Below are 27,017 nucleotides of genomic sequence, written 5' to 3' on the forward strand. Positions count from 1 at the left end.
GAATTATGTCACAGAGCGAATGCTAACTCGAATATCAGAATGCAGCATCTGAACTTTTAAACGTCTTCCTTCCCCCTCCCCAACCGGTCGCAGCAGATGGCCCCGCCCCTCCCTGAGCCTGGTTCTGCCGGAGGTTTCTTCCTGTTAAAAGGGAGTTTTTCGTTCCCACTGTCACCAAAGTGGTCATAGGGGGTCATATGATTGCTGGGTCTATCTTACAAAATAAAGTGCCTTGACGTGCCTGATGTTGTGATTTGGCGCTGTATAAATAAAGTTGAATAGAAAATAAAAAGAGCGGTGTACACCGTGGATGCTTGGGCCGTCTCCGGACACTGTTCACCTCAGACATTTTGTGAATGTTGTAAACAACTTTGGCATCGTAATGAAACACAATGAAGGAAAGATGAACAAAATGAACTTCATGTTCTTCACTAAGACCCGAAACAGCGGCCGAGATCAGAAACCAATCAGGAAAGCGTTTACTGAAATCACGTGAGCAGGAGGCTCAGAGACCAGTCAGACCTCTTTTACATCAGAAGAGTCGCCCCCTGCTGGACAGTAGAGAGCAGCAGGTGTAAGACGCTTAAGCTCCGCCTTTACTTGCCACACCCGAATGCTACGTCCATCCTTTATATACAGACTGATGCCATCCACGCTCCACCTAGCTGAGGCGGATGCCGCAGGTCTCTGAGATGGGACTGTTAACTCTTCCTGAATTACAGAAAAGGACACCATGGATGTATCACCGACAGCCAGCATCTGACAAAACATTAGGTCACTCTCTGAGGTGACAACATGTAGCCAAAGTCGAGATCAGAGATGATGTATGAGGGAGAGATAAACGCTGCAAGCACAGCACCTTTCAGAGACAATTACGTGAGCAGGACTCCCCACCTTTCATACATCGGCTCTCTATTTACCTCCCACAGGAACAACCTCCTCACAGGTAATAGTTCCAAACTGTGGAATAAATTCTCCTGAGCCACAGACGCAGCGACGTGTTGAGTTTTGTGAAATGAGATTGTTTCAGTCCTGGTATAAAGCTTGTTTTTATGTGGGGCCCGGGTGTGAAGTACAGACTTCAGCCTGACCTCCTGCTCCTCTTCCTCTGAGAAACTAAACGATCGTGTTCAACATCAGCACGTTCACTGTCACGAAACAGTCTGAAAGCAAGACTCACAAACCTTCTGTTTCACTCCAGCCTGCAGGTAGAAATGAAAAAGGAAATTTCACCTCTCAGTCTGAGACAATGCTGCAGGTCTGAGCTCCAGACTCTCGTTGAGCCGCATCCATCCATAACTTCGTGTGGGACAGCCTTGTACCCTCACCTCCATTATTTTAACACTCTAAGGTCGGGGTGGGCAAGTCCAGGGTTCAAGGGCCGGTGTCCTGCAGGGTGTAGCTGTCAGCACGCTACATCAAGAACCAAACCTCATCACTCGGAGGGTGGAGGGGGTGGATGTGGGACATAACACGTGATTTTTCACATGAGTAATAAGAGACACGTCTCTGCTGAGGTCATATATCAAACTTTCCACATCAACTAAAACTTTGCTTTCCTGGTTGCCATGGTGACACCTTCCTGTTTGCACTGCACTTCTGACACGAGATGTGTTTCTCACTGAAATTACAAATGTCTGCGTGTGTGCGTGTGCGTGTGCGTGTAACTGTTGCTGTGTGAACGTGAAACAAAAGGCTGATGTGCAGAGAGACCAGCTGCACACGAGACAGTGAATCACACAGCAGTCGACCTGGACTCACACACGCACACACACACGCACACAGACACACACGCGCGCACACGCGCGCACACACACGCACACACAGCTTCCACCTTCATAATTAAATCTGTAGATCTGCTGTCTGTCATCCTCAGGATGTCAGACAGTCTGAGGCCGCCAGTGTCGCTGACTTATGCACACGCCGTACTTTGACTCTGGCGCCCTGCTGAACGCCGTGTCGCTGGATAAGATGCCAGCAGAGTGACATGTCTGTAACAGAGTCGTGATTTAAAGAAAGCGTCAGCCACAACTGTGTGTGGAGACCCAGGACACGGAGACCCCGGTGGGACAGACGTGCGCTGCCTCAAGCTCAGATTCACGTCAGGTTAGATCTGACAGCTGATCAAAAACAGGCAAACGTGAACGCTTCTGGCCTCACACGGGTCTGAATGTGAACGCAGCGAGGCTGAGAGAGGACCGGTGTTCAGCTCTTTGTTTTCAGCCTTGAAGAATCTGGAAATCTGTGAATGTGCTGAAACTTGAAGTGGATCGTTAATAAAAAGGATTGTTTGTTCTACCGCCTCTGACAGAGAACACTTCATCTCAGCACACCGCCATCATTATTCTCCAGGTGTGACATAACCCACTCGGGCTTCCTGAGGTAAGCTCGCCTTCACGGTCACTCACAGCTCACGACTTCTTCAGCTAACAGCCAATCGAGCAGCACCGGTGGTTGGTTATCCCCGCCCCCCTCGTGCTGTTTCTGTAACCAGCCCGAAACAGCCGTGGCCTCTCCTTTGACATTTCGCTCAGAGCGCCGCTGCTCTGCAGAAACAATTAAATCGATCGTGACCAGGTCCGCTGCTTTGTATTGATCACGGGAGCACTTTGCAGGTTTTCCTGCCGCCTTAGAAATGTCACTGAAAGCCAGTGCGGTGCTGTTATAATCGTCTGTCACAGAGGCATCCAAGCTGTCACGAGGGGCGGGGGGATGACCCAAACGGTCACACGGCGACCCACAAACTGACAAAGAAACCGGCGGAGGAGGACAGTTAGGGCGGGACGCATGAACCTAAAGACAGGAACTGAAAACTTGGACGACACAGTGAAAAGCAGGACATGCATGAAGCTCAAACACGTAGACGAGACAGAGGATGAGGAGGAACATTTGAAAGGTTCGTGGCCTCCAACCAGCCACACTCACATGACTGGTTTCTACCTGTGGGCAGGTACATGGCGGTGAATTGTTCCTGGTCTGATATTAGACTGTTGCAAAGATGTAAAATGTCCTCTGACGTCTGTCTCGTCGAAAGAAGCAGAAGAAAATCCAAACGGCACTATTTCATTAAAACGATGCTTCGTGTTCCTCCTCCTCGCGTGAAACAGAATTTAAGGAATGCGCTGCTCGGATTTCTCCCCGATCAGGAAACCCTTCTGCCTTCAGTGCAACGTTCAGCAGGATGGCAGCTTATCGGGATCAGAGGGGGCTGGAGCCTTAGCCAGCTACCTACTCTGTGAGAGGCGTGGTCCACCTGGACAGGTCACCAATCAGCTACAACCACTCACACCTGAGGATCATTTATATTCAGCAGTTAAGCTAACCCCACCCGCTGCATGTGTTTGGACTGCTGCAGGAAGCCTGAGAGAATCCACGCAGACATGCAAACTCCACACAGAAGGGCCCCGGATTCAAACCTTGGACCTTCTTTCTGTGATGCAACAGTGCAAACCACTGCACTGCTCCATGCTAATGATGCAAACATTGATATCTGACATGTTTCTGATGTCACATTCCTCGCCTGCTGCCAGCTCCTCTCTGACTCTAACAGGACCTCATTCATTCACACCCAGGAAACACTGTACTGAGATCAGCTGATGAGCAGGCAGTTTCTCTACAGGACAAGGACCTTTGCTATTATCTCCTTTAGCAGAGGAGACACCAGAGCATCCTTCAAGACTGTGGACCTCCTGTCCCATAAGTCAAAGGGATGTGATGCTCACGAAAGCAAACCACCCACATGGCTGACAGAGGCTCACTTTTTGGAGCTGTTCATAATAACACACACACAATATAAAATGTATACTTAATAAAACTCAACAGCACTCTGCTGATATTTAACCTGAAGTCCAGCGTGTTTGAGTGCACAGGCCTCCATCACGGAGGAAACACTGAAACTGTACTGATGCTGTTCAGCAAACCACCGACAGGACGATTCTTCAACAACCTGGACAGGTGAAGGACTCCAGAGACATCCACGAACATTTATCAAATCTAAATGAGAGCAGAAAAGCCCAGGCAGCAGCAGCAGCAGCCACTGAGAGCATGGACACAAGGGGAATAAAGGTTTCAACTCTGCAGCTACACCCACAGATGCAGACATCATTGAGTTTCCTACAAATCACAGTATAAACTGTTAAAACATAAACACACAGCCAACATTAACTACCTCACAGATAAGCACCACCTGGACTTTCATCACGGTGACCGTTCCACGCCACATTCCTCTTTCAGTATGAGCGTTGACAGTCTTACTGGATTCATAACTTAGAGGCCACTGAGTATACTAGCTTAGGCTGGTTGGTTCTGAACTAAAGCAGCCTCGGTGTGTTGAAGGCTGCGTTCTCCCTGCTCGATGGCCGGGTGCTGAAACATGCTGGAGATGGACTGGTTCTTATTTAGGAACAACAAGTAGGCCTGCAGAGCGAGAGCGAAGTGCTCTAATAGGGTAATATGGTACTACAAGGTCATTAAGATAAGATGGGGCCTGATTATTTAAGACCTTGTATGTGAGGAGCAGGATTTTGAATTCTGGATTTAACAGGAAGCCAAAACAGGAGAAATCTGCTCTCTCTTTCTAGTCCCTGTCAGGACTCTTGCTGCACTTTGAATCACTTTGTTGTTGAATTGTGCTATACAAATAAACTTGCCTTGCCTTGCAGCATTTTGGATTAACTGAAGGCTTTTCAGTGAGTTTTTAGGACTTCCTGATTATAATGAAATAATAAAGAAGTTCATGAAGTCATTACTAGTTAACGTTAAAGGGATGGTTGGCTCAACAGAGCTCTGACTGTTTGTCAGCCTGGCTACAGAGCTGAAGAGAAACCTGGGGTTGTTCTTATTTTCTTCAATCAGTGATGAATAGTAAGATGTTCTGGCTTTGCGGAGGGCTTTCTTATAAAGCAACAAACTATTTCTCCAGGCTAAATGATGATCCTCTAAATTTGTGACACGCCATTCATTCAAAGTGAGAATGAAGAGGGTGTTCACGGTCGGCACTGAGAGATCGACCTTTCCTCAAAACAGAACGATGATACAGCTGATCCAGCGAAGTTTGCCACCAAAGCTGAGCACTGAACACGGGGAGGCTTCAAGTCAAGATCACATGATCACACGTTGTGGCCTTTCGGCGTCCTAATAAGAACCAAGCACCGAGTAGAAGGAAAAAAATATTGTTCGTTTGGAGAATAAAATCCTCAGCAGAAGCTCTCAGTGACTGACCCGGTCACGTGACTGCCAGTGACACGAGAGAGGGGGGGGGGGGGGGGGGGGGCTGAAGCGAGAGAGAGAGAGAGAGAGTGATAGAGGGGGAGGAGAGATCGAGCGAGAGAGAGAGAGAGAGAGAGAGAGGGGGTCCGGAGTGCAGGCGTCTCCCTCAGAGAAGAGACCGGAGCGCGGAGCCGCTGAGCGCGCACACGGAGGCACGCTGCTGATCGCTGATCACTGATACTGACTGATCGATCAGTCCATCTGAAGCTCGTGCGCGAGGAGGCGCGTTCAGGTGGGCACATTTTTTTCACTTTTCACGTTTTCATACTTTCTGCTGTCGCGTGAGCTCGGTGTTTCCCTCTGCGCGCGCCGCTGTGAGATTAGATCAAAGTTAGAAACAGGCTGACCTCACTGCTCATCGGTTATCTCTCTCTGTCTCTCGTGCAGGCTCCGTGATGCGCCGCTCGTGCAGTAAATGAGCCGAAGGAGAAGTCAGCTGATCTGACGAGGAGACTTTGATTTGACAGCTGAGCGCGCGGACAGGTGTGTGCTCCTCTGAGGTGCGAGCGAGCAGGTAGAGCTGCACCTGCTCCACCCCTGTGGAGCTGCTCCGCCCTCCACGCATCACGGTGTCTCGCGTTCTCTTGAAACATGGAGAACGTGTCGGTCCCGGGCGCGCCGCCTCCGCTCTGTAACGACTCTGTGCTGCCGTACTCGCCCACGGGAAACCGCTCTGACCTGAACTGCACCCCTCCCTTCTTCGCTGACCTTTATGTCATCCTGCCCGTCATCTACTCCGTGATCTGTGCTGTGGGGCTGACGGGAAACACCGCCGTCATCTACATGATCCTCAAAGCCCCCAAAATGAAAACGGTCACCAACATGTTCATCCTGAACTTGGCCATCGCGGACGACCTGTTCACTCTGGTGCTGCCCATTAGCATCGCCGAACATCTGCTCAACTACTGGCCCTTCGGGGAGGTCCTCTGTAAGGTGATCCTGAGCATCGACCACTACAGCATCTTCTCCAGCATCTACTTCCTGACCGTGATGAGCATCGACCGCTACCTGGTCGTCCTGTCGACCGTGAGATCCAAGCGCATGCCTTACCGCACCTACCGAGCGGCCAAGATCATCTCGCTGTGCGTGTGGATCCTCGTCATCCTCATCGTCATGCCCTTCACGGTGTTTGCCGGCGTCTACGTGGACCCGGCTGATGGCAGGAAAACCTGCGTGCTCAGCTTCCCGAGCCCCGAGCCCCTGTGGTTCAAAACCAGCCGCATCTACACGCTCATCCTCGGCTTCGCCATCCCCGTCTCCACCTTCTGCATCCTATACACCATGATGCTGTACAGGCTGAGGAACATGCGGCTCAACAGCAATGCCAAGGCACTGGACAAGGCCAAGAAGAGGGTCACCGTCATGGTCTTTGTCGTCCTGGCCGTGTGCCTGTTCTGCTGGACGCCGTTCCACCTCAGCACCATCATAGCGCTGACCACGGACCTGAGGACCACGCCCCTGGTCATCATGATCTCCTACTTCATCACCAGCCTGAGCTACGCCAACTCTTGCCTCAACCCGTTCCTCTACGCCTTCCTGGACGACAACTTCAGGAAGGCCTTCAAGACGATGCTGGAGTGCAGCTCGGCCTGAGCACCTGCAGCGCAGAGCAGGACCACCTGTGTGGCGTTGTTTTTGTGCCACTATTCTGAGCGCACGTAAAAAACTTTTGCAGGTGCAAGTGTTGCATTTTGAGGAAAATTTATTTTGAGCAAGAAAAGCAAAATTTGAGTGAACAAAATTCATTGCTGCGTGCAAAAACTGTATTTCAGTGTTTGCTATTATCCACACACACACACACACAACATCAGCCCCTCTCGCTCAGTTTTTGCACTTGTACTCGCTCGCAATGTGTTGCTCGCGCTCTCAACGTTTCATAGTTGTGGATGATTACTATACCTTTCTAATGTGACCTTGTTGTCCCTGGCTCTCTCTCTCTCCCTCCCGCTCTGTTCCTGTGCTGCTGAGTGTAACTACAGCCCCTCCCCCCTCTGCCCAGCGCAAAGCACAAGGCTCGTGTGTGGAGTGAAGCGGGAAAAAAGTGAGAGAGAAAAAAAACCCCACGGCTCGCGATAAGGAGCCGGCTCGCGTCGTTCACTTCAAAGACCCGGCTCTAAGAGCCATTTCGTTCGCGACCGACACATCACTACAAACGAGGCAGGGGCGGAGTTTGAAATATTACTCTTTCTGGGTCACAAAATAAACTTTGAAGATATTTTCATGCGAGGATGTTGCTGTGTAAACTTCAAATATCTGCTCGATTCATCAAGACATCACATATTTGCCACTCTGTGTTCCTCCGCCACTGCCTCATTTGAGTTTTAGACGAAATGCATTCTGGGATATTGCATTTCGTCATTTCGAGCTGATTGGAGACCAGAACAGCCAATCAGATATTTTTGCATCCAAGTCTGTGATTGGCTGGTTTTGTGGCACAAATATAACAGTGTAGAGAAAGAGCTGCTCGCGCACGGGCAGAAATGTTGAGAGCGCGAGCGACACAATGCGAGCGAGCGCAAATGCAAAAACTGAGCAAGGGGCTGCTGTTGTGTGTGTGTGTGTGTGAGTGTGTGAGTGTGTGTGGATAATAGCAAACACTGAAATACATTTTTTTGCACGCAGCAATGAATTTTGGTCACTCAAATTCAGCTTTTCTTCGCTCACAATAAATTTCTCCTCAAAATGCAACACTTGCACCTGCACATTTTTTTTACGTGCGCTCAGAATAGTGGCACAAAAATAACGCCATACACCTGGGGGTGGACCTCCGTGGTGGCAGTGTGCTCTGGTAGTGTCATCATGGGAACAATAAACCGCATGCTGAAAACTAATCTGTTTCCATGTAAACCCTAAATGAGCTCTGAGACTGAAGCTTTCTTTGACTTTTCACAGATTCTCTCTGGTCTGTGATGGATCAACAGAGGGGCGGGGTTCGATTTAAGCCCTCCCTTCTGAATCATCACTGATTGTTTAATGTAAATATGTAATCATATGTAGTGGACGATCACCCCACGCCCTGTTGTGGATGTGCTAAACTCCTGAGTGTGGAATTATTTGTTTGGATGTTGTTGTCATGGTTTGTGTGATTTTCTCACTCACAGCGAGTCTGTGGCTAACAGGATTAGCTCTGCAGCGTGGCTCACACCTTCCTGTGGAACCCACTCAGTTCTTACTGTGGACACTTCCACACCTCCACGGCTGAGACCATGCAAATTAAAAACACACAAAGAGTTTTATTAAACAATGAGCCAGCAAAACACGCGTAGTTTCCCCGGCACTGTTTCAGCCGCGTCCAGGACGAAGCTCTCCGAGGGAGCAGCTGCTCCCATTATTACTGACACCAGCTGTGGGAGTGAGCTTCAAATACACCTGGATTTTTTTAAATATAGAAAGAAATCAGGCAGGTAACACACACAGAGGGTGGGGATGGGGGGCTTCTCTGGGTGGAGGTTGAACAAACGTGTGCTCGTCTTCAGAAAAACATCTGACGTTTTTATGAAGGTGTAAAAAATCCAATTAGGAGGCAGCGAGCTGTGACCTCTGAGCACCGTGACCCTTCAGGGGCGTGGCTCGGCCCTCTGGGAGCACCAAACATCAATACACAGGCTATCAGTCAAATCCTGAGGAGGCGGGCTGTGACGTGTCCCCGTGTTACTCTAACCCTAAGCTGGTGTTGAAATGAGGTTTTCTGGTCACATGACCGACTGCAGGAGCGCTGCTACATCTGCTCTGATCTGTGAGTCTATGCTGCCCCCTGCTGACCGCAGGGCAGCAGCACAGCACCTTGTAACAGGTATATATGCGCACACACACAGGTACCTGCAGCTCATACAGGCTGCAAGCAGCAGATTGAGCAGCAGATGAAGGTCTGCAGAGAGACGGATCAGCAGCTCATTCAAATCTGGTGGCAGCTACAAACTCATTATTATAAATACATTTTTAAATGATGCTTGGAGCAGAGTTTCCTCTGTCGCCACTTTCTGCATATTTGATGTTATTTTAGGAGCAACATTCATCTTTAATGTAACGTTTAGTCTCGTGTCTTTGGAGATAAGTTGTGGGGTAACTCGTGAATACTCCAGAACTTCCACTGTGTGACTTCCTGCTCCCCGGAGGGAAACAGACGCTTGTGAAAAATCCAAAGCTGGAACTCGTCCGACCCCTTCTATCAAAACCACGCTGAAAAATGTGACCCTGTTGGAGTTTATGTGGTTGTTTTGCAGCTTGACAGCGCCCCCTATGGAACAGGAAGCACACGCAGCGGGAGCTCTGGAGTACATAAGATGTTCTCTGTGTAAATTTTGGGGGCAGTAAGCAGAACGCACTGGGCACATTTATTCACTCCACAGTTCAGAGTGTGGGGATGCTGGCGTGATTCCCTGGGTTTGGGACTTTTCTGTCATGTAACCTGTTTTTGTTCTATCACAGTGTGGCAGTAAAGTACTCGGTACAATGTGTCAACGCAGCGGTGTATCGTCACTTTCTTTAACTTCCTGCTTTATCAGATAAATGATGAGATCTTCATCTGCACGGTTCTGACAACAATATGCTGTAATAACCTGTCTCACTGTACAGATGAATGTAAAGTCATAACTATGTAAAATCTAATGTTCTCTCACACAGAAATCATCATTTCTCATGCAGCCTGTAAAAAACATGAACTCACATTTTATTTTGAAAATCGCTTTTCATGTATTTTTGATATGTTAGACTGAGCTGCTCGATGAATCCAATAAATGTGCAGATCATGAATCGTGAGAGGAATCTTGACTTCACACTTCACACATTCATCAAACATGAACTCGTCACAAAAAGACAATCCATCTGTTCATGATCTGCTTCGTGCCACAGTCCAGACATGTTTGTTGACTGATGAGACTGAACTGGCTGCAGGTTCCAGTGTGAATGTGAATGGCTGTTTCTCTCTGTGTCGATGACCTGTACAGGTGTACCCTGTAACAGCTGAGACAGGCTAAACCACCGAAGTAGCCCTGAACTGGATGGATGATCTTTCTGAGTTAACTTCAATAATTACTTCCTCCAAACTATCAACGTGTCTTTTAGACCCCATTCGTACAAAACTGCTCAAAGAAGTCCTGCCATTAATTAATGCTTCGATCTTAAATATGATCAACCTATCTCTAATGATCGGCTATGTACCACAGGCCTTCAAGCTGGCTGTAGTTAAACCTTTACTCAAAAAGCATCTCTAGACCCAGCAGTCTTAGCTAATTATAGGCCAATCTCCAACCTTCCTTTCATATCAAACATCCTTGAAAGAGTAGTTGTCAAACAGCTAACAGATCATCTGCAGAGGTTTATTTGAAGAGTTTCAGTCAGGTTTCAGAGCTCATCACAGCACAGAAACAGCTTTAGTGAAGGTTACAAATGATCTTCTTATGGCCTCTGACAGTGGACTCATCTCTGTGCTTGTCCTGCTAGACCTCAGTGCAGCGTTCGATACTGTTGATCATAATATCCTATTAGAGCGATTAGAACATGCTGTAGGTATTACAGGTACTGTGCTGCAGTGGTTTGTATCATATCTATCTAATAGACTCCAGTTTGTGCATGTAAATGGAGAGTCCTCTTCACACACTGAGGTTAATTATGGAGTTCCACAGGGTTCAGTGCTAGGACCAATTCTGTTTACATTATACATGCTTCCCTTAGGCAGCATCATTAGAAGACATAGCATACATTTACACTGCTATGCAGATGACACCCAGCTCTATCTGTCCATGAAGCCAGATAACACACACCAATGAGTCAAACTGCAGGAATGTCTTAAAGACATAAAGACCTGGATGGCCGCTAACTTTCTGCTTCTTAATTCAGATCAAACTGAGGTTATTGTACTCGGCCCTGAAAAGCTTAGAAATATGGTATCTAAGCAGATTCTTACTCTGGATGGCATTACCTTGGCCTCCAGTAACACTGTGAGGAACCTTGGAGTCATTTTTGACCAGGACATGTCCTTCAACGCACATATTAAACAAATATGTAAGACTGCGTTCTTCCATTTGTGCAACATCTCTAAAGTTAGAAATATCCTGTCTCAGAGTGACGCTGAAAAACTAGTTCATGCATTTATTACTTCCAGGCTGGACGACTGTAATTCATTATTATCAGGATGTCCTAAAAACTCCCTGAAAAGCCTTCAGCTAATCCAAAATGCTGCAGCAAGAGTCCTGACAGGGACTAGAAAGAGAGAGCAGATTTCTCCTGTTTTGGCTTCCCTTCATTGGCTTCCTGTTAAATCCAGAATTCAAAATCCTGCTCCTCACATACAAGGTCTTAAATAATCAGGCCCCATCTTATCTTAATGACCTCGTAGCACCATATCACCACAGTAATAATGCTCCTGTGGTTCCAGAGTCCACTGAGTTTTAGTGAGAAGGCAACAACAGTCACTTTAGTTTAAAAGTAAAGTTCATTTTCTAAAGACAGGAGACTGAAAGCTTCAACATCGATACACGTGACTCTGATCATTGTTTTCAAGATGTCTCATCTGTTCTGCAAACCTTTGGTTTATTAAATCTGAACGTTTTCATACAGTAACATATTTGTACTCATCATATTGGTGATTTATTTCAGGTGTGTGAATATGATAACTGGAGAACGAGGCGAGGTCGTTTCAGACTGATACCATAGGTGTGTGTACTGGGAGGCTGAGCAGAAACATTCGTATTCTTTGAAAAATGGTTCATCGAATCACTTTTAGCTCATTTTCTGACACACTGAATCTCAGAGAATGTTTGAACAAGAATATCGCTGAAATAGAGCAGACGCCCTCTTTACTATCAAAGATAAAAACCTTAAATTCTGACTGGTCTTTGTACCATCCAAAAGGATCTGTAGTTTGGGACAGATACATCAAAAAATATACAAGTACTGGCAAATATGAGAAAAGTGTCAGTTTAATGAAACACTTTTATTGCAAAAGATAATTATAGTTGTACAAAGTTGAATTTTACAACACCAAATGTTTTAAGATAAAATTCTGAGTCACAAAAATGAAGAAAATTGTATTATTCAGCTACTGTGTGCAATAAGTCAGTCACATGATCAGCTCTGTTAGCACATGTAGGCTACTCATGTTGGTATAATAGCATTCGCTAACTTTTCGGCTAATCCCAACTGGATTACGCAGACAGTTGATTGGTCAGCTAACCAACATGGTTAATGTTCGATCTGTCAAAGTCCAACACTGTCCCTGCTGTGTTTCAGTTTTCCTCAGGTGGACAGACCAAGCTGACCAATCAGCAGGCAGCACTGCTTTGTGCAGTATCCAGTGGGCGTTAACCGCCAGCTACTTCAGAGCGAAGCCTTTTCCCAAACAGTTTACACTACAACTGGGGACTGTATGCATCGTCTACATGACACCTTTATGATATAACAATGGGATAAATCACACCTCAGTACTGCATGAAGACTTGAATCTGTGATCTTTGCACTCAGGTCTGTGCAACGAATAAAGAAATGCAGTGACGGTACAGTCTCAGCACTTTGTTGGCTCTGCCCGTCGCCTCTGTTGGGTAAACAGAGCTGTTTCCACCTTAAACACTGTGTGTGTGTGTGTGTGTGTGTGTGTGTGTGTGTGTGTGTGTGTGTGTGTGAGAGAGAGGGGAAAGCACCAGCGTGGTCAGGATTACAGTATGTGATAAAATATTTCTGTCACTAGGTGGCAGCATCACCCTGCGTGTGTGTGAAAATGTGAATTTTCTGCATGTTTTTAATAAAATTATATTTCATGGGTGTCGTGTAACTTACAGAAATGAGTTGAATACATTGTGTTTGTGTGTTTTGGTTAAAGCAGCTGCTTCAGTGGGTCAAAGGTCGTCCAGGCTCACCCTGTAAAGCACACGCAGGAACCCACCTGTAGGTGGCAGTGTAAGGCCACAGTTCATCTGTCATGTACGCTCCACCATAAGTTCACACACCTCCATCTCAGCAATGAAACCCTGGTTAGAGTTCAGGCCTGAGACACAGCACCACCCTCAGAGGTCAGACGAAGGGTGGCTGTGAGAGTCTCACTGAAAATCCACCCACATCAAATCTGACTTTTACACAGAAGCCTGTTTCCAGGCAACACCAAGTATGTGTTTAATAATGCAGCCATCCAACCGTCCTTATTGATCATCCGACCAAACACCGGATCATGTCCGACTGAACACGTTCCTAAAAAGACGAGGGAGCCGTCACATATCACCAGTGGTTCTGTGACGATTGACTGGGTTAATCAATGCCTTTCTTCCTCCAGTGTGTATTACATCACAGGGGCAGAAGATCTTAATGTTGCCTCAGATTCGCTTAAATAGCCAAAGATCCTGGTTGGATCCCAGAGGAGACGCTGGTGGCTCGAGACTGAGCCGGGAACAGTAAATACGAAGCTGTGGCGTCCCCTGTGACAAAGATGGCAGCACACAGGCACTTCTATCGCTGCCTGGACTGTCGTTACATAAATCATAAAGACAGAAAATCAGTTGTGTTCTCTTTGTTTTACTGGTACATCGCATCGTCTTCTACACATTGAGCTCATATTCTTCTTAAAATTGTGGCATTCTCAGTTTAAACATCTGGATTCTAACTCCTCTGCAGAAGCCCTGGCCCTCTGTGCGCCCCCAGTGCTTCTTCACAGGCTATTTGGCATTTCCTGCTGCAACAGCTGAGTTGCTCCTGGGAGACACGACATGAAGGGTCCGCTGGTAATTCAACCACAGTCCTCCTCATCCTGCTCCACTACCCAGCAGGAAGCTAGGGCACTGAGAGGCAGGAGGAAGCAGCATGCCCTGACCCCTGCTGCTTCCAGCCTCCAGGACCTGCCCCACCTGATCTCACCTTTGGTTTTTGAGATGAGTTAAACCGTGACCAATAAGGCAGTGAGCATCGTAGCTTACAGCGGACAAGGCATCCAATGTGCAACGTCGGCCCCGTGAGCAGCACGCTGGATTCTCTCTGCAGAGAGACTCACTCGCCGGGCATCAGCCACAGAGAGGTGCCGTTGGGTAACAAGCCCAGAAAGATCACGGCCAGCTTAGAGTGTGAACCCGCACGACCACGGCCAGTAGGCCAGAAGGGAACCGGTCACAGTCACTGTGGAGGAACTGACAGGGCAGCCACACAGGTAAGGGGACTAATGCTGTCACCCAAACTCAACCACACACAAAGTCTCAACGCAAGAGTCTGTTAATACCTGACTGTAGCTTCATCACATGTTCCCTGACCCACACAGGCGGCGTTTGACTGTTTAGCCTCATCGCTTGACTGATCCTACTGGCACCAGCAGCTAAGCTAGGCCCACGGCGATGGGAACACAGGAGCAGGGTCATCTTCGGCTCCTCGCCCTGAAGTCTCCGCCTCCTCCTGCTGTGTCTGCACCTTGGTCCGGCACCTTCATGACACCCAGGACCTCAAATAGACCCAGAGATCCTTTTAAACTCAGAGACGAGACCAGAGAACAATGCATCAGACAGAAAGAGCAACAACAAGGGTCAACAGCCAGAGTTTTAGGGTCCAACAGCCCATTTTTAGCTTGTGTAATATCCTGAGTTATTCGTAATTAGAGCCATCTTCTTATATTTTGTAACTGGCTGTTGTTACAGTCTTGCAGCATCTGTGGCTCCATAATTTCCTCAGGGATGAATAAATATTGTGATTGAATCTTCACTTTCATCAACACTGATTGCACTCCACAGACTGCACAATGCTGAAAACGGTCTCAAACACGACAAATTATCTCCAAATATCCACTCTAGAGTCTAACTCTGAACTCCAATCAGCTTTTCTCACACTGAAAACTCAGTTTCAGCTCTGAACGCGTGCACCCTGAGCTAATAAGCAGAAAGACATCAGAGATTCACCATGGCAACAGCCTCCAATTCAGTCCAATGAAAGCGGACCGTGAAGGAGAAAAGAGGGTTTTTATTTATCGTCGTCCACTCAGGCATCGTTTAATGGACTTCTGCTTCACAGAGACCCAGCTGGAGTCCAGCAGATGTTACACACTGACCGACCCGACGGTTTACTGTCAGACTCAGACTGTTAATGATGTGTTTGAACACCTGAACATATTCAAACACATTCAGACTGTCTGCAAGAGCAAACAGCACCTTTAGACCATGGCTGGTCTCAGTGGCTCTGTGGTAAAGTGGTTAACACAGTCTCTGGCTTGAGCTCCAGAGCAGCCACGTCAGGATAAATCAGCGGTGGCGCCCCCTGGATTCTTAAAGCCCCGTCAGACTCATTTTCACTCAGGTATTCCCATCACTTCAAGCATGTGTTTGGTTTAAACAGGGATTCCTGCAGAGAACTTTTTTATGTCAGCGTAATAAAGTCAGAGTTTTAATGAGGATGTGATCACAGCAGGATCGGACATGTGGCTGCCCTTCGGCCCCACAGAACCAGAGTCTGACCCTCGCTGCCTTTAGTCCACGTGGCCTTGCTCCCTGCGGTGTCTCAGCACAGCTCGGCCCAGCATCAGCAGGAAAAACACGGTCGTCATGGCAGCATACGATCCCAGCACGGTCTGCACGGCGGCTGGAAAGTCGGGATGCGACAGAAGCGACTGGCTGCCAAAGTGGGGGTACACGAGGAGGTGGATCTCTGCCGCCCGGCGACCGTGCAGCCAGCAGTAATACACACCTGCAAGTGTAAAGACACCTCAATCAAACTGAGCAGCACAGAGGTCGGACCTCATCATCATCACCGCTGAACTGAAATATGATTCAGAGCGTCTAAATAACAAATCTGATGCGGGCCAAACACCGACTTCAGATGGAGCATCAGGTAAGAGCCTCTGCGTGCCCTTCCTCACCTATGACCCCCTACTGTGGGCAGTGACCACCCTGTGATTGCGTGACCCCACACTTCCTGCACCCTCCTGGTTGAGGCACTTCCTGTACAGGGAGGAGACCCCAGATATGCACAGATTTGGTGGCAGGTCTGGGATCCCCAATTTCTCCAGGGTTAGCTTCACAGCTTCACCTGCTGCCACCATAAAGTTCGGAAAAGGGTGGAGAAGACCCCGAGTGTAAAGAGTTATCTCAGAGTCAGCAGCCAAATATATTCACAAAGAGACATCTCGAGTAAAGGTCACCTGATGTGAGCTTCATGACTGGACAATGAGATGAGACCACCTGATGGGGGCGCTGTTCATACCTGAGTCCTGCGTTTGAGCCGGCTGGAACAGCAGGTGGTGCCCGGTGTCTATGAGCAGTCTGAGGTCTGCGCCTGAAGAGTGTTCAGACCTGTAGATGGGTTCGTTCCCTCGGTCCCAGGCGACCGCCATGTCAGGGCGCGCCCCGGGACAGCCCAGGGTGAGGACCTGCCCGTCGGGATGGGTCAGGTAGTACAGAGGTAGCCCGGTTGGCAATGAGGCAGAACTGTGACACAGAAAAACCCAGAGGTGAAACATCTGGATTCAACAGCAAAGAGCACCGCAGGAAATCTTCAGGACACAATCTCAGAGATGATTCACGGAGACATTCGGACACTGTGGTTCCAAGCAGGGCGACCACGCGTCCATGTGTCAGAGACGACAGGTGAGAGCGCACGAGGGTCACCACAAACAAAACTTTACTGGCACAAAACGCAAAAAGGAAAAAAACTACACGGGAACAAAGAGAAGACCAAAAACAAAGACTACATCTACACAGGGGGCTGACTCCAAGCCAGGACATGACAGGAAGTGACACGTACAGAAGAATAGCATGACCGACAGGAAACAGGTGAGAGTGAAGAGACTGTGTCATGAAGAACAAGTTTAGCATGAATAACTAAATAACATGTCAGACAGACGTCCACACACGGACGCGTCTCTGAGTTTTAGCTTCAATAACAAGAAAATAAAACCATGACTCTGGTTTGAAAGGAGCCCCCGTGAGGTCCAGCAGCAGACGGGTTCACCATCACAGTGGTCACAAGCCACTGGGAATCTAAAGGCCTTCTTATTAATTCGATCTTCAGAGAGGAGGATTATGTAAATGTTTCTATACTGACTGCTGACAATCAGACTGGATTGAGACAGGTTGTGCATCATCTTCAGTATCTCTCTGCAGGACCAGTGAGTGATTTTATTAAAGCCTTCGCCTCGACTGACCCGAGCCACTGTGAGAGGGGACTGAATCTGCACAGATGCTCTGTCGTGTCAGGGAGTGAAAGAGTTAGTGTAAAAAGGGAAGCAACTATTAGTGTAATGGGTCAGTGCAATATCAGGAAGGTCAGGGCATGTGCAACACTGGGGTTTGTGCAACAAAACTGATGTGTTTCTGTTACTGATCTCTATACTGTCCTCTGTGTCCACTCGTCATTGTTCTAGTATATGATCACTGTTTTTGTCCTTGTCACATGACCTGTAAATAGTGTCTCTGTATGTTTTTGCTAACGTGTGTGTGTAACACCAGCCTGCCAGAGGGTCTGCAGAGGCTGTAATCTGGCATATTTACATTTGTTAAAGTATTCAATAATATGTAGAGCTCCTCTTTCTAAATAAAAACAATTATAATAACTAAAAGTTCATTACTGAAATACACTTTGACCCCTGAAGATCGGGGGACGTCCAAACCGAGAGACATCAAGCTTCTGATTTGACCTCTGACTTCCTGAGTAACAGGAAGTCTGTAATTGAGCACAGTGACCGGCTTGGTGCTGGACGGGTGTCACGCACACGCTCACCTGGACCCAAAAAGAGACATCAGACCGAGCAGCTTGGAGGGCGGGGCCTGGGACGGACACGTCATACGACAGCTTCTGACCTCCAGCTTTGCTGCGACTCTGCTTTGCTTTAAACCGAAGGCTCTTGGCACCGCCCCCGAGCCGCAAGAAACGACCGTCTGATTGGCCCGCCTGTAGCGCACGTTCAGGAAGCGGGAGCGTATGTAGCAGAGCCCGGCTCGGACCTGCTCGCCCAGCACGCCGCAGCGGTCGCACACAGACCACGGCTGGAAGCTGGTGAAGAGGCGGTACAGAGCGCTGAGGTCGGCGCTCTGGTCCCGTTTCCCGTCGCTAGCCTCTGAAGCGAGTCTGCAAACATCAGCTGATCGTTATTTCTTAAATATCGATTGATTATTAAGCTTAAACAAGCAGGTTCGTGGTTGTCATGAATTCAGTATGTGCTCAGCGCACCTGTTGGTGAAGCTGAGCGTGGGAGCCTCCTGGATGTCCAGGTCGTAACCATAGAAGAAGTCTTTGTGGGCGGAGCCACAGATATAGATGCCTGCATCATCGGGCCCAGCTCTGAAGATCAGCAGGCTGAAGAGTCGGATGGAGAAGCGACTCCGCAGGTCTCCGCTGTGAGGAACCTGGCTGGGATCGAGCAGGTGGTTGCCATGGTGATCAGTCAGCGCTTTGGTGTCCTCTGATCGTTCCAGATGTTTCCGGAAAAACCAGACAACCGACTGGACCTGAAACCGATATTTGGACCTTTTTCAGTCTGCACAGTTGGAAGAGGTTCTTAAATAGACGGAGGGGCTCCAGCTAGAGCCGCTACTCCTCCACAGCGAGCGCAGCACCTCCTGGCGAGGTGTGTCATCCTCGGATGGCCACCGGCGAGGGGGTCCTGATACAGTTAAAACCATGAAGTCGTAAATGAAATCTAGACGTTTGATTTGACTTTGTGCAGATGGAAAACCAACAGGAATAAAATAAAGAGGAAATGTTTTTCAGGTTGGTGACATTCGTTGTCGCAGTTTGCCTCACGAGGCTTCGATGTTTAAGGCATCGAACGTCTCAGAGTCAAAAACTTGTGTTTTCACTATAAAACCGAAAGCTCACCTCCAGCATACGCCCTCCATACAATCATATCAACAGACTAAAACTAAACTCTGCAAACTGAAACAGATTCAACACAAAATATGAACCAACACTAACTGGATATTATAAAAACAACAGTTTCTCTGCGCAGATACCTGACACCCCAGGTGTGCAGTAGAAAACAGATGGTTAGTTACTCGCGTACTCTACCTGCTCTGGTTTGCAGAGGCAGGGCAGCTCCACGGTGACTCCTGACAGGTAGGCAGCGTTGGTGAAAGTCAGGAAGGCGGGACACGCCGTTCTCGCAAAAACGTCCTGTTTGTCTTCAGGGGCCTCGTAGCTCCACGCCTTTGGAGTCAGGAAGAGGAGGAAGAGCGGGGACAAGGATGGCAAAGGCATCTCTGAGGAGGAAACAGTTTTTTTTAAACAGTCTGAAGAATGTTTACTTTCAAAGACAAACCGATGAGCTGAACTGTCCACTCCAATGACCTGCAGGAGTCTAAATATGACTGTGGGATCTTTGGGATCTCTGCTTACAGGAAAGACAAACCTGGAGTCAACAGTAATGCACATTTACTCGCTCATAATGAAACAAACTCACATATTTTCATAAGGTGGGAGATTCTCGAGCAGCGAGCACGACTGAACCTCAGCGTGTGGCCCCAGGTGTGAACAGGTGAGAGTAATGCAGCAGTGATGAGGCTCAGCAAATGTGTTTCTGAGGAAGGTGAGAACAAGTGCGCCTGCATGCGTGGCGGCTGAAAGCGCTGAGCAGCTCTATGAATAGGGATGGGTATCGAAACCCGGTTCTTGTTGAGAACCGGTTCCCACTGTTTCAGTTCCTTGGAATAGTTTGCCATTTTTGCAAATGATTCCCTTATCGATTCCAGTCGCCACGAATGACGTCACCACGTTGCGGAGCGTCATTTACCCGGCAGGAAACACGGCGCCTACGCACCACAAACGCTCAAAAGTTTGGTTACACTTTACAAGAACGGATGACGACAGGGCAACTTGCAATACTTGCAAAGTAGATATTTCATTTAAGGGAGGAAACACTACGAATATGCAAAAGCATTTGCTCACAAAACACGCGATGACCTTAAATGAATGTCGTGTTTTTAATTCGCTCCAGGTAAATAATCAACTAACAGTGCATATTATGTTAGCGCGATCTGCCTTATTACAAACCTGCCATTACTGTGCATTTAGTGACCATGACGAGAGACAGAGTCTGGCTCAGATGCTGGCAGGTCTCGCTGCAGTCTACCGGCAGCGTCTCCTTTCAGGCAGGATAGACGAATGTCACCGAGCAGTGACCCAGTTTGTGGTCAAAGGCTTGCACCCATTTGCCACAGCAGATGATTTTCAGTAAGTGAATGTGTTTAATTGTAGGCAGGGACATTACTGGATATTCTTGTGTAATTGCTACAGAATAATTTATGTTATACTTTGTTATTGCTACAGAAGAATATTTATTTTATTATTTTACATTTACATTTTTTTTCCTGGGGACCCTGTGACACCCCATTGAAGAGCCGCAGGCTGGATCTCTTAAGATCTCACTGTTGGGTTTGTAAGGCCATGTTACTCCTAAATTTCTATCTTGTTCAAAGAGAAGATATAAAACAAAGTTCTAAGCTAGTCGACCTTAGTGTCCTCCTTTTTAAAAAGAATCGATAAAGAATCGAATCGTTAAACAGAATCGAAAATGGAATCGGAATCGTGAAAATCTTATCAGTACCCATCCCTAGACATGAACGCGTTTCATTTATTCAGAGGCTGCTCGAGTGTTTGCTGATGTTAAAACGTGTCACTCTGCCACTCTGCTTCCATTAGCGTTTGACATTTATGTTATTTGCTGCTTCATTCTGTTCCCTGAAAAGACAAACGTGTTAAAAAAAACCCATTTCCCTCACTTAATGCTGTCAGCGGGAAACAGGACGTTTTACTCCAGGAAGGTCTCCCATTCAAACCAGCTCTTATCCTCTGACCAGTTCATCCATCCTGTGTCAGGGTCGTGGAGGGACTGGAACATAGCCCTGCTACACCTGGACAGGTGGCCAACCCGACACATGGTTAACACAGAGAGACAGATGACCATCCACGTTCACATTTGGAATCACCAGCTTACCTAACCGCACTAACTGCGTGTTTGGACTGTGGGAGGAAGTCAGAGATACTGGAGAGAGCCCCAGGGAGAACATGCCAACTCTACTCAGTTGAACCCTGGACCTTCTTGTGACAGCCCCAACCACTACATCACCTGCTGCCACCTGCTTATGGCGATACCACTACGGCTCTCATCTGAGCTTTAGTTTTATTTATTGGTACCAAATGGCAACAGCAGTCACTTCAAGGCACTTCAATCAATCACATGACCAACGATGACTTTCACTGAGAACATGGAGGGAGGACAGCCACAAGTCTGAGTCTAACAAACATGTGCGTCTGTGTTTGTGGCTCATGCACCCACAAACACAGACGCATGAAGAAGTAGTGCCATGTAGTGCATGAAATAAACTGCAGAGTGGTGCCAGTGTTGCTCGTTAATACAGCGTCCACATCAGCACAGCGACGTCCTGAGCTCTCATCTGTGGAGATCACTGAGTGAACCAGGACTGGCCCTTCAACGTTCTGGTTCAAACTACTTCCTGTTTCCTCTTTAGCAGGGCTGTAAACGCTCACCTGCACAGTCACCTGCTTATCTGTCCTCATTACGGCTGCAGAAACGTGCACACACACTAACGAGGACTACAAAGATGCATTTAATGCTATGCAGCAGGTCTCGCCGGTCTCTGTTATAAGAACTCCAAATGTCATTTCTGCTTTGTGCTGAAAATAATTCCTCGTGTTCAGAGAAAGACGAGGACGAGTGGGCTGAAGCAGACGTTTAATGGACCTTCAGAGAGAGCCAGGGCTTGTAATGGTTGAGAGACAAACACTGAAGGACCTGAGCTGCAGAATCAATGCTATTAGTTAGTCAATAACCGGGGAGCGGGGTCCGATACCTGAAGCTGCACCGATGTGCTGTTTGTCTTTAGTTTGTCACATTAAAGATGCATAGGATGTAATCACAGTGTCACTGCTCTGATGCAGAGGAAAGCAATGAGATGAAGAGTGATGGGAGTAACAATATTACACAATAAACTTTCTTTGACTGATGAAGGGCGTAGAAACATCACTGCCTTCCCCATGATCACATGGTAAAACCTGAAGCGTGCTGGCGCCTGCAGCTAACCTCGGCAGTGTGGAGGCTCTCTCGCTGCACCACCTGAGCCTCCAAATAGAAAGTGGACCAACTGCAGTCCTGCAGAGCGGCTCAAAGATGACCAGAGCGTTTCATAAAAGCAGACATGCTTTAATATCTGAAACCCACAGGACGGCACCCACACATCGCACTGAGCTCAGCTGCTCCCCTCAACGGTTTCAGCTGCTGTTTTCTCTACGATGGGCCCCGGCGGCCTTTTAGAATCAGAGTCAGCCACTCTGACTCCACTTTAAAAAATAAACCTTCTTTTATTTTAGAAATAGGCAGTACATACAAAGAAAAATAAACCAAAAGTGATGCCATGTGCACATGTTACACATGATATAACAGCAGGGGTTCATCAGAGCGACAGCCTCGGGGAACAAACTGTGCCGGCTCGTTTCAGTAAACAGCGCTCTGCAGCAAAGTCTCCCTTCATGCGTAAATTAAAAGACTTGTATTCAAACGATACCTTCATGTCATTTCAACAATTGAAAGATAGATTTGGACTACCGTGCAGCCATTTTTTTTATATCCGTACACATCTGCTGCAGTTTGAAAGCATGCCGTCCGACACCTTGGATAGATGCCTTAGTGATAGCCGGGGGTCCGAACAGAGAGTCTCATTATTCTATAACTCACTACAGGAGATGAGTACACCTTCTACTCATCCAATTAAAGAGGAGTGGGAAAAGGAATTTGGGATCTCCCTATCGGAATGTTTTTGGCAGGTCTTACGCAACATAAATGTGCTTTTTATTAATTCCTGTCATTGTTTAATTCAGTATAAAATTGTACACAGGTTACATTACTCAAGGGAAAGACTTCACAAAATGTATCCAGACTCCCCTCTGTGGAAAACGTGTGACACATTATGGAAATCTGTTACATAGTTTTGCACTTTGTCCGAGGCTTCAGGGCTTTTGGTGACATCTTCACCCATCTGTCTAATATTCTTAACACCAAGATTCATCCAAATCCAACAGTAATTATCTTTGGGCTCTCCAAAGAAACACAAAGTTTACAACATGCTCAAAAAGGTCTTGTGTCATATGCACTGATCATCGCAAAGAAACTGCTCCTGCAGCTTTGGAAAGGCAAAGAGGTTCCTGTGTTGAAGATGTGGCTCGCAGAGCTTACAAATACACTTCACCGTGAAAAAATAAGATACACCATGAATGCCGATGTGAAAGATTTTGAACTAATTTGGCGTCCTGTGCTTGCATATCTTGGGAAAATGCAACTTTCTGGCAGTCAGGAACGGACTTGAAATCTACTTTAATCATCCAAATCATCGATTGGTGGATTTTTTGTTCGTCTGCTTATTTATTTAGAGAAAAGGGGGCATAAGTCTTATTAACCTGTAACAACTGTGATACTTGCTTCTAATAAAAGGTATTTGAAACAAAGCACCCTCAGAACCACAACCCCGCCCTGGACCCACCCAGGAGCAGCATGGCTACCAAGCACAGACTCCCCCCAGCAGCAACCACCAGAAAAACATCGCCTAAGAGCCACCAAAGCCCCATCCAGGTCTACACCCCCCACACTGAAGTCCCCCAAGAATCCCACCCCTAGGGAACCCCCAGATGTACGGTGTATTTAATGATTTCTCTCATCTTTTTGTTGTTTATTTGTTGTTTCTTACATTAGTATGACTAGCTTCTACAGCTTACACCAGCCTCCAACTAACTGACCTCTGCGGTTTAGTGTTCAGTGCCACTATATTAAACTCGTTCATATTCCTTCTGCATCGATCTTAATGGCATCCATTCACGTCCCGTTAACGGGTGTGGCTGATGGGGACCGGGCCTGTTAGCGGTATCTCAGGCCTTCTGGTTTCTTCTCAGATTAAGCAGGGTAGACACTGGGAGGTCGAGGCAGTTAGAACTGGGCTTATTCCTCACCCATCGGCTCTGCACAGCCTGCTGGGTAAGACCCATGGGATCAGGGTGAGTGAAAGGAACGCTGGTCCCACCAGACTGACAGTGTTCTCCAAGGTAATAAAGATATAAGGTTACAAATCCTTGTTTTAACCTCACACCGTCCAATCACACTGCTCAGAAGGATTTTATCGGAGCACTCACACGTTTAAAATTCCAGATTCTGGCTTTGTTAAGACTCAAGCGAAAGCCTTCATAAATCAGCCCCTGGAACATTTTGGCTTCTCCAGCAGCTCCCCTCTCATCCTCTTCATTTTTCTCCACCCTTCACCCATCCGTGAAATCACAGCATCACTGAAGCCTCAAATACATTTAACGCTTTCACCTCCTCGCATTCCTCTCTCCTTATATCTGTCCTGCTCTGAATATCCTCCTCCTCACCCTCTGCAGTCTTCAGACTCTGTCCTCCAAACCCTCAGACTGATGCGCTGATATCGCTGACATTTACTCTGCTGTTAAAGTTTAATCTAATTAAACTCATATGCAGCCTTCACCTTTTTCACCTCCTTATTTCCTCTACTCCTCCTTCCTGTTGGATTTCCCAATTAAGTTAAATGTCAGGTCAGCCCAAACTGAAGGTCCTCATTTTATTCATATCATTGCATTACCCTCTGCAGTTCCTGCATTTCAGCCCATTAGCTGATTTCTGATCACTTGAACAATCCAACATCTTAAACAGCTGCACCGCTCAGATTCCCTGCAGTCTTTAAATGCATCATCAGAGCTGGACTGAATAGGTTTGATTAATAAGAGCTTCTGTTATTTTTGTCAGACTAACAGTCCCATGACAGCTGCGCACAGACTTGTCTGGAAACTGAAGGGTTTTTGATTGGATGATAGTATCGATATCCATAAACCAGCTTGTTTTCCCCAGTGCCCTAATGACCTACCGGAGACTCCAGACTTTGTTTCTGGGAATAATTTTAGAGCCATCCATGAGGGTTATGTTTTATACCTGAACACTCAAAGACGAATCTGACAACTCTCAATGAACTTTAACCTTTAAGAACCATCATGTGACTTTGTCCCCATATTTTATTCACAGGAGCTCACACAGCTTCAGAAGGATGGAAGGACAGGCAAACGGACAGCCTGATGGATGGATGGACAGATGCAGGGCCGGCCCGTGGCATAGGCCGTATAGGCAAATGCTAAGGGCGCCGTCCATCAGGGGGCGCCACGCCAGTGCCACAAATGTTGAAAAAAAAAAAAAAGTTGGTACTATTATTTCTAAATACAAAAAATAATCCCACGTTAATTAAAATGCAAAGTAAAGCTTATTTAATAGAAATATTATTTGTTACAACATTACACTACACTGCTGATGTAGGGGGGCGCCACCTAAAATCTTGCCTAGGGCGCCAGATTGGTTAGGGCCGTTTCTGGACAGATGGATGGGTACTTTATTGTACGTACTTGACTCAAGCCATGTTTTTATCATTTATTGTGAAATGCAAAGGAAATCCAGTCAAATAGTTTACTGACTGTGGTCGTCTTTCCTGATTGTTAGCGTGAGAATGTTCATGTTACACCGCTGAAATGATGGGCCAACTCATCTCCCGTGCAACATATTTATTTTTACAGAAACCTGTAAAGACAGAAAAGTGTGATTAATCGGTTCTTTCGGCGCGCAGGCCGTACGCTGCCTCTTCACCACTGACACTACTTCTTCTAGTGTAGCTGACATCACTTTATACAAGTAACTTATACAGCTTCATATTCACATGCACCACTCTTATAAACTGCTTAAATCACAAAAATACATTTTACTATACGCATGAATAACATAGTGAACTCTGATTACAGTTTTATCTTGTTTTTACTACTGTTTTAATCTATTTATGAACCTGTCTTATTAACACTATTTATTTAACTCTATCCCTTTCAAATAAACACTTTTCTTAACATATTTCTATAGCATTCACTCGTCATGAACTAAACATAAAGCAACTTACATTTCTCTTATTGTGCAAAACATATTAAGTGTGGCTTTAACCCAACAATATACCTGCAATGAACTCACAAACTTTAGGTACCGTCTAACACCTCGATCGGCACAGGCTAACAACTGGACCAACTTGGAAATTAGCTCTTTAGCTTAACATTCGCCACAAACAAAACACTTATCATTAATCGCCACTGCTGTCTGTCACTTTTAGAACCTCTGTTTTATATTACCAACCACCCAGCTTACCTGTAAAGACAGAAAAATGTCTGATTAATCAGTTCTTTCGGCACGCGGGCCGTAGGCTGCCTCTTCACCGCTGACACTACTTCTAGCGTCAGCTACCGATGCACAGGACTGAGTGCCCTCTGCTGGTGGAACTTATACAACAGTAAAACTGACATTACAGTGGCCTTACTAAAAGAAAATGTCTCTGAGCATCAAATAAAATGGGGGGCTACTATTTTCATGTCTCTGTCTTTAACATAGTGCCACATTCACAAAGGTCGATAATGTTTATACAGCACTGTGCAAAAGGCTTTTCACTTCTTTACATTTTGCTTCCAAGGAGCCAAACTTCGTCTGTGCTCTTTTTTTCTTTTTCTTTTTTTTTTTTTCCTGTCCCGTTTGGCTCTTTTGCATCAGAATTGTTGTCTAAAGGCAAAGAAAGATGCCCAACGGATTTACTTTGCCAAATTGACCATCCCAGCCTTGCCGTAATGGTCCATTTGATTCACCTTTTATTGTTTATTTTATTTTCACTTACTGAATACGGGACAGACTTGACTGGGGGAAAGAAGGGGAGAAAGAAAGAGGGAAAGAGAAACAGCTGAGAAGAGGGACGGGGGAGAAGGGCAAA

At 46.9% G+C, this 27,017-nt stretch overlaps 2 protein-coding genes across 3 annotated transcripts; one reads left to right on the top strand and one right to left on the bottom strand.

The window, feature by feature from the left end:
- Positions 1–5,386: 5,386 nt before the first annotated feature.
- Positions 5,387–10,000, top strand: npbwr2b (neuropeptides B/W receptor 2b). Its single transcript, XM_085259388.1, has 2 exons — positions 5,387–5,500; positions 5,656–10,000. Exon 2 carries the CDS (start codon positions 5,860–5,862, stop codon positions 6,859–6,861), a length of 1,002 nt encoding a protein of 333 aa, XP_085115514.1. The 5' UTR covers positions 5,387–5,500; positions 5,656–5,859; the 3' UTR covers positions 6,862–10,000.
- A 2,281-nt stretch (positions 10,001–12,281) lies between these two features.
- On the bottom strand, positions 12,282–26,509 carry LOC146551383 (Ig-like V-type domain-containing protein FAM187A). 2 transcript variants are annotated; one of them, XM_085260832.1, is made up of 6 exons: positions 26,408–26,509; positions 19,231–19,421; positions 18,394–18,671; positions 17,944–18,291; positions 16,429–16,652; positions 12,282–15,912 (listed from the first exon to the last, which is right to left on the bottom strand). In XM_085260832.1, exons 2-6 carry the CDS (start codon positions 19,417–19,419, stop codon positions 15,695–15,697), a joined length of 1,257 nt encoding a protein of 418 aa, XP_085116958.1. In that variant the 5' UTR covers positions 19,420–19,421; positions 26,408–26,509; the 3' UTR covers positions 12,282–15,694. The 2 variants fall into 2 exon arrangements, with proteins under 2 accessions (XP_085116958.1, XP_085116959.1); XM_085260833.1 differs by lacking the exon at positions 16,429–16,652.
- Positions 26,510–27,017: the final 508 nt, after the last annotated feature.

The sequence above is a fragment of the Mchenga conophoros genome, linkage group LG20 (genome assembly GCF_057382185.1).
Source record: "Mchenga conophoros isolate Kocher_MC1m ecotype Shallow Benthic linkage group LG20, M_conophoros_male_GT1.1, whole genome shotgun sequence".
Lineage (NCBI taxonomy): Eukaryota > Metazoa > Chordata > Actinopteri > Cichliformes > Cichlidae > Mchenga > Mchenga conophoros.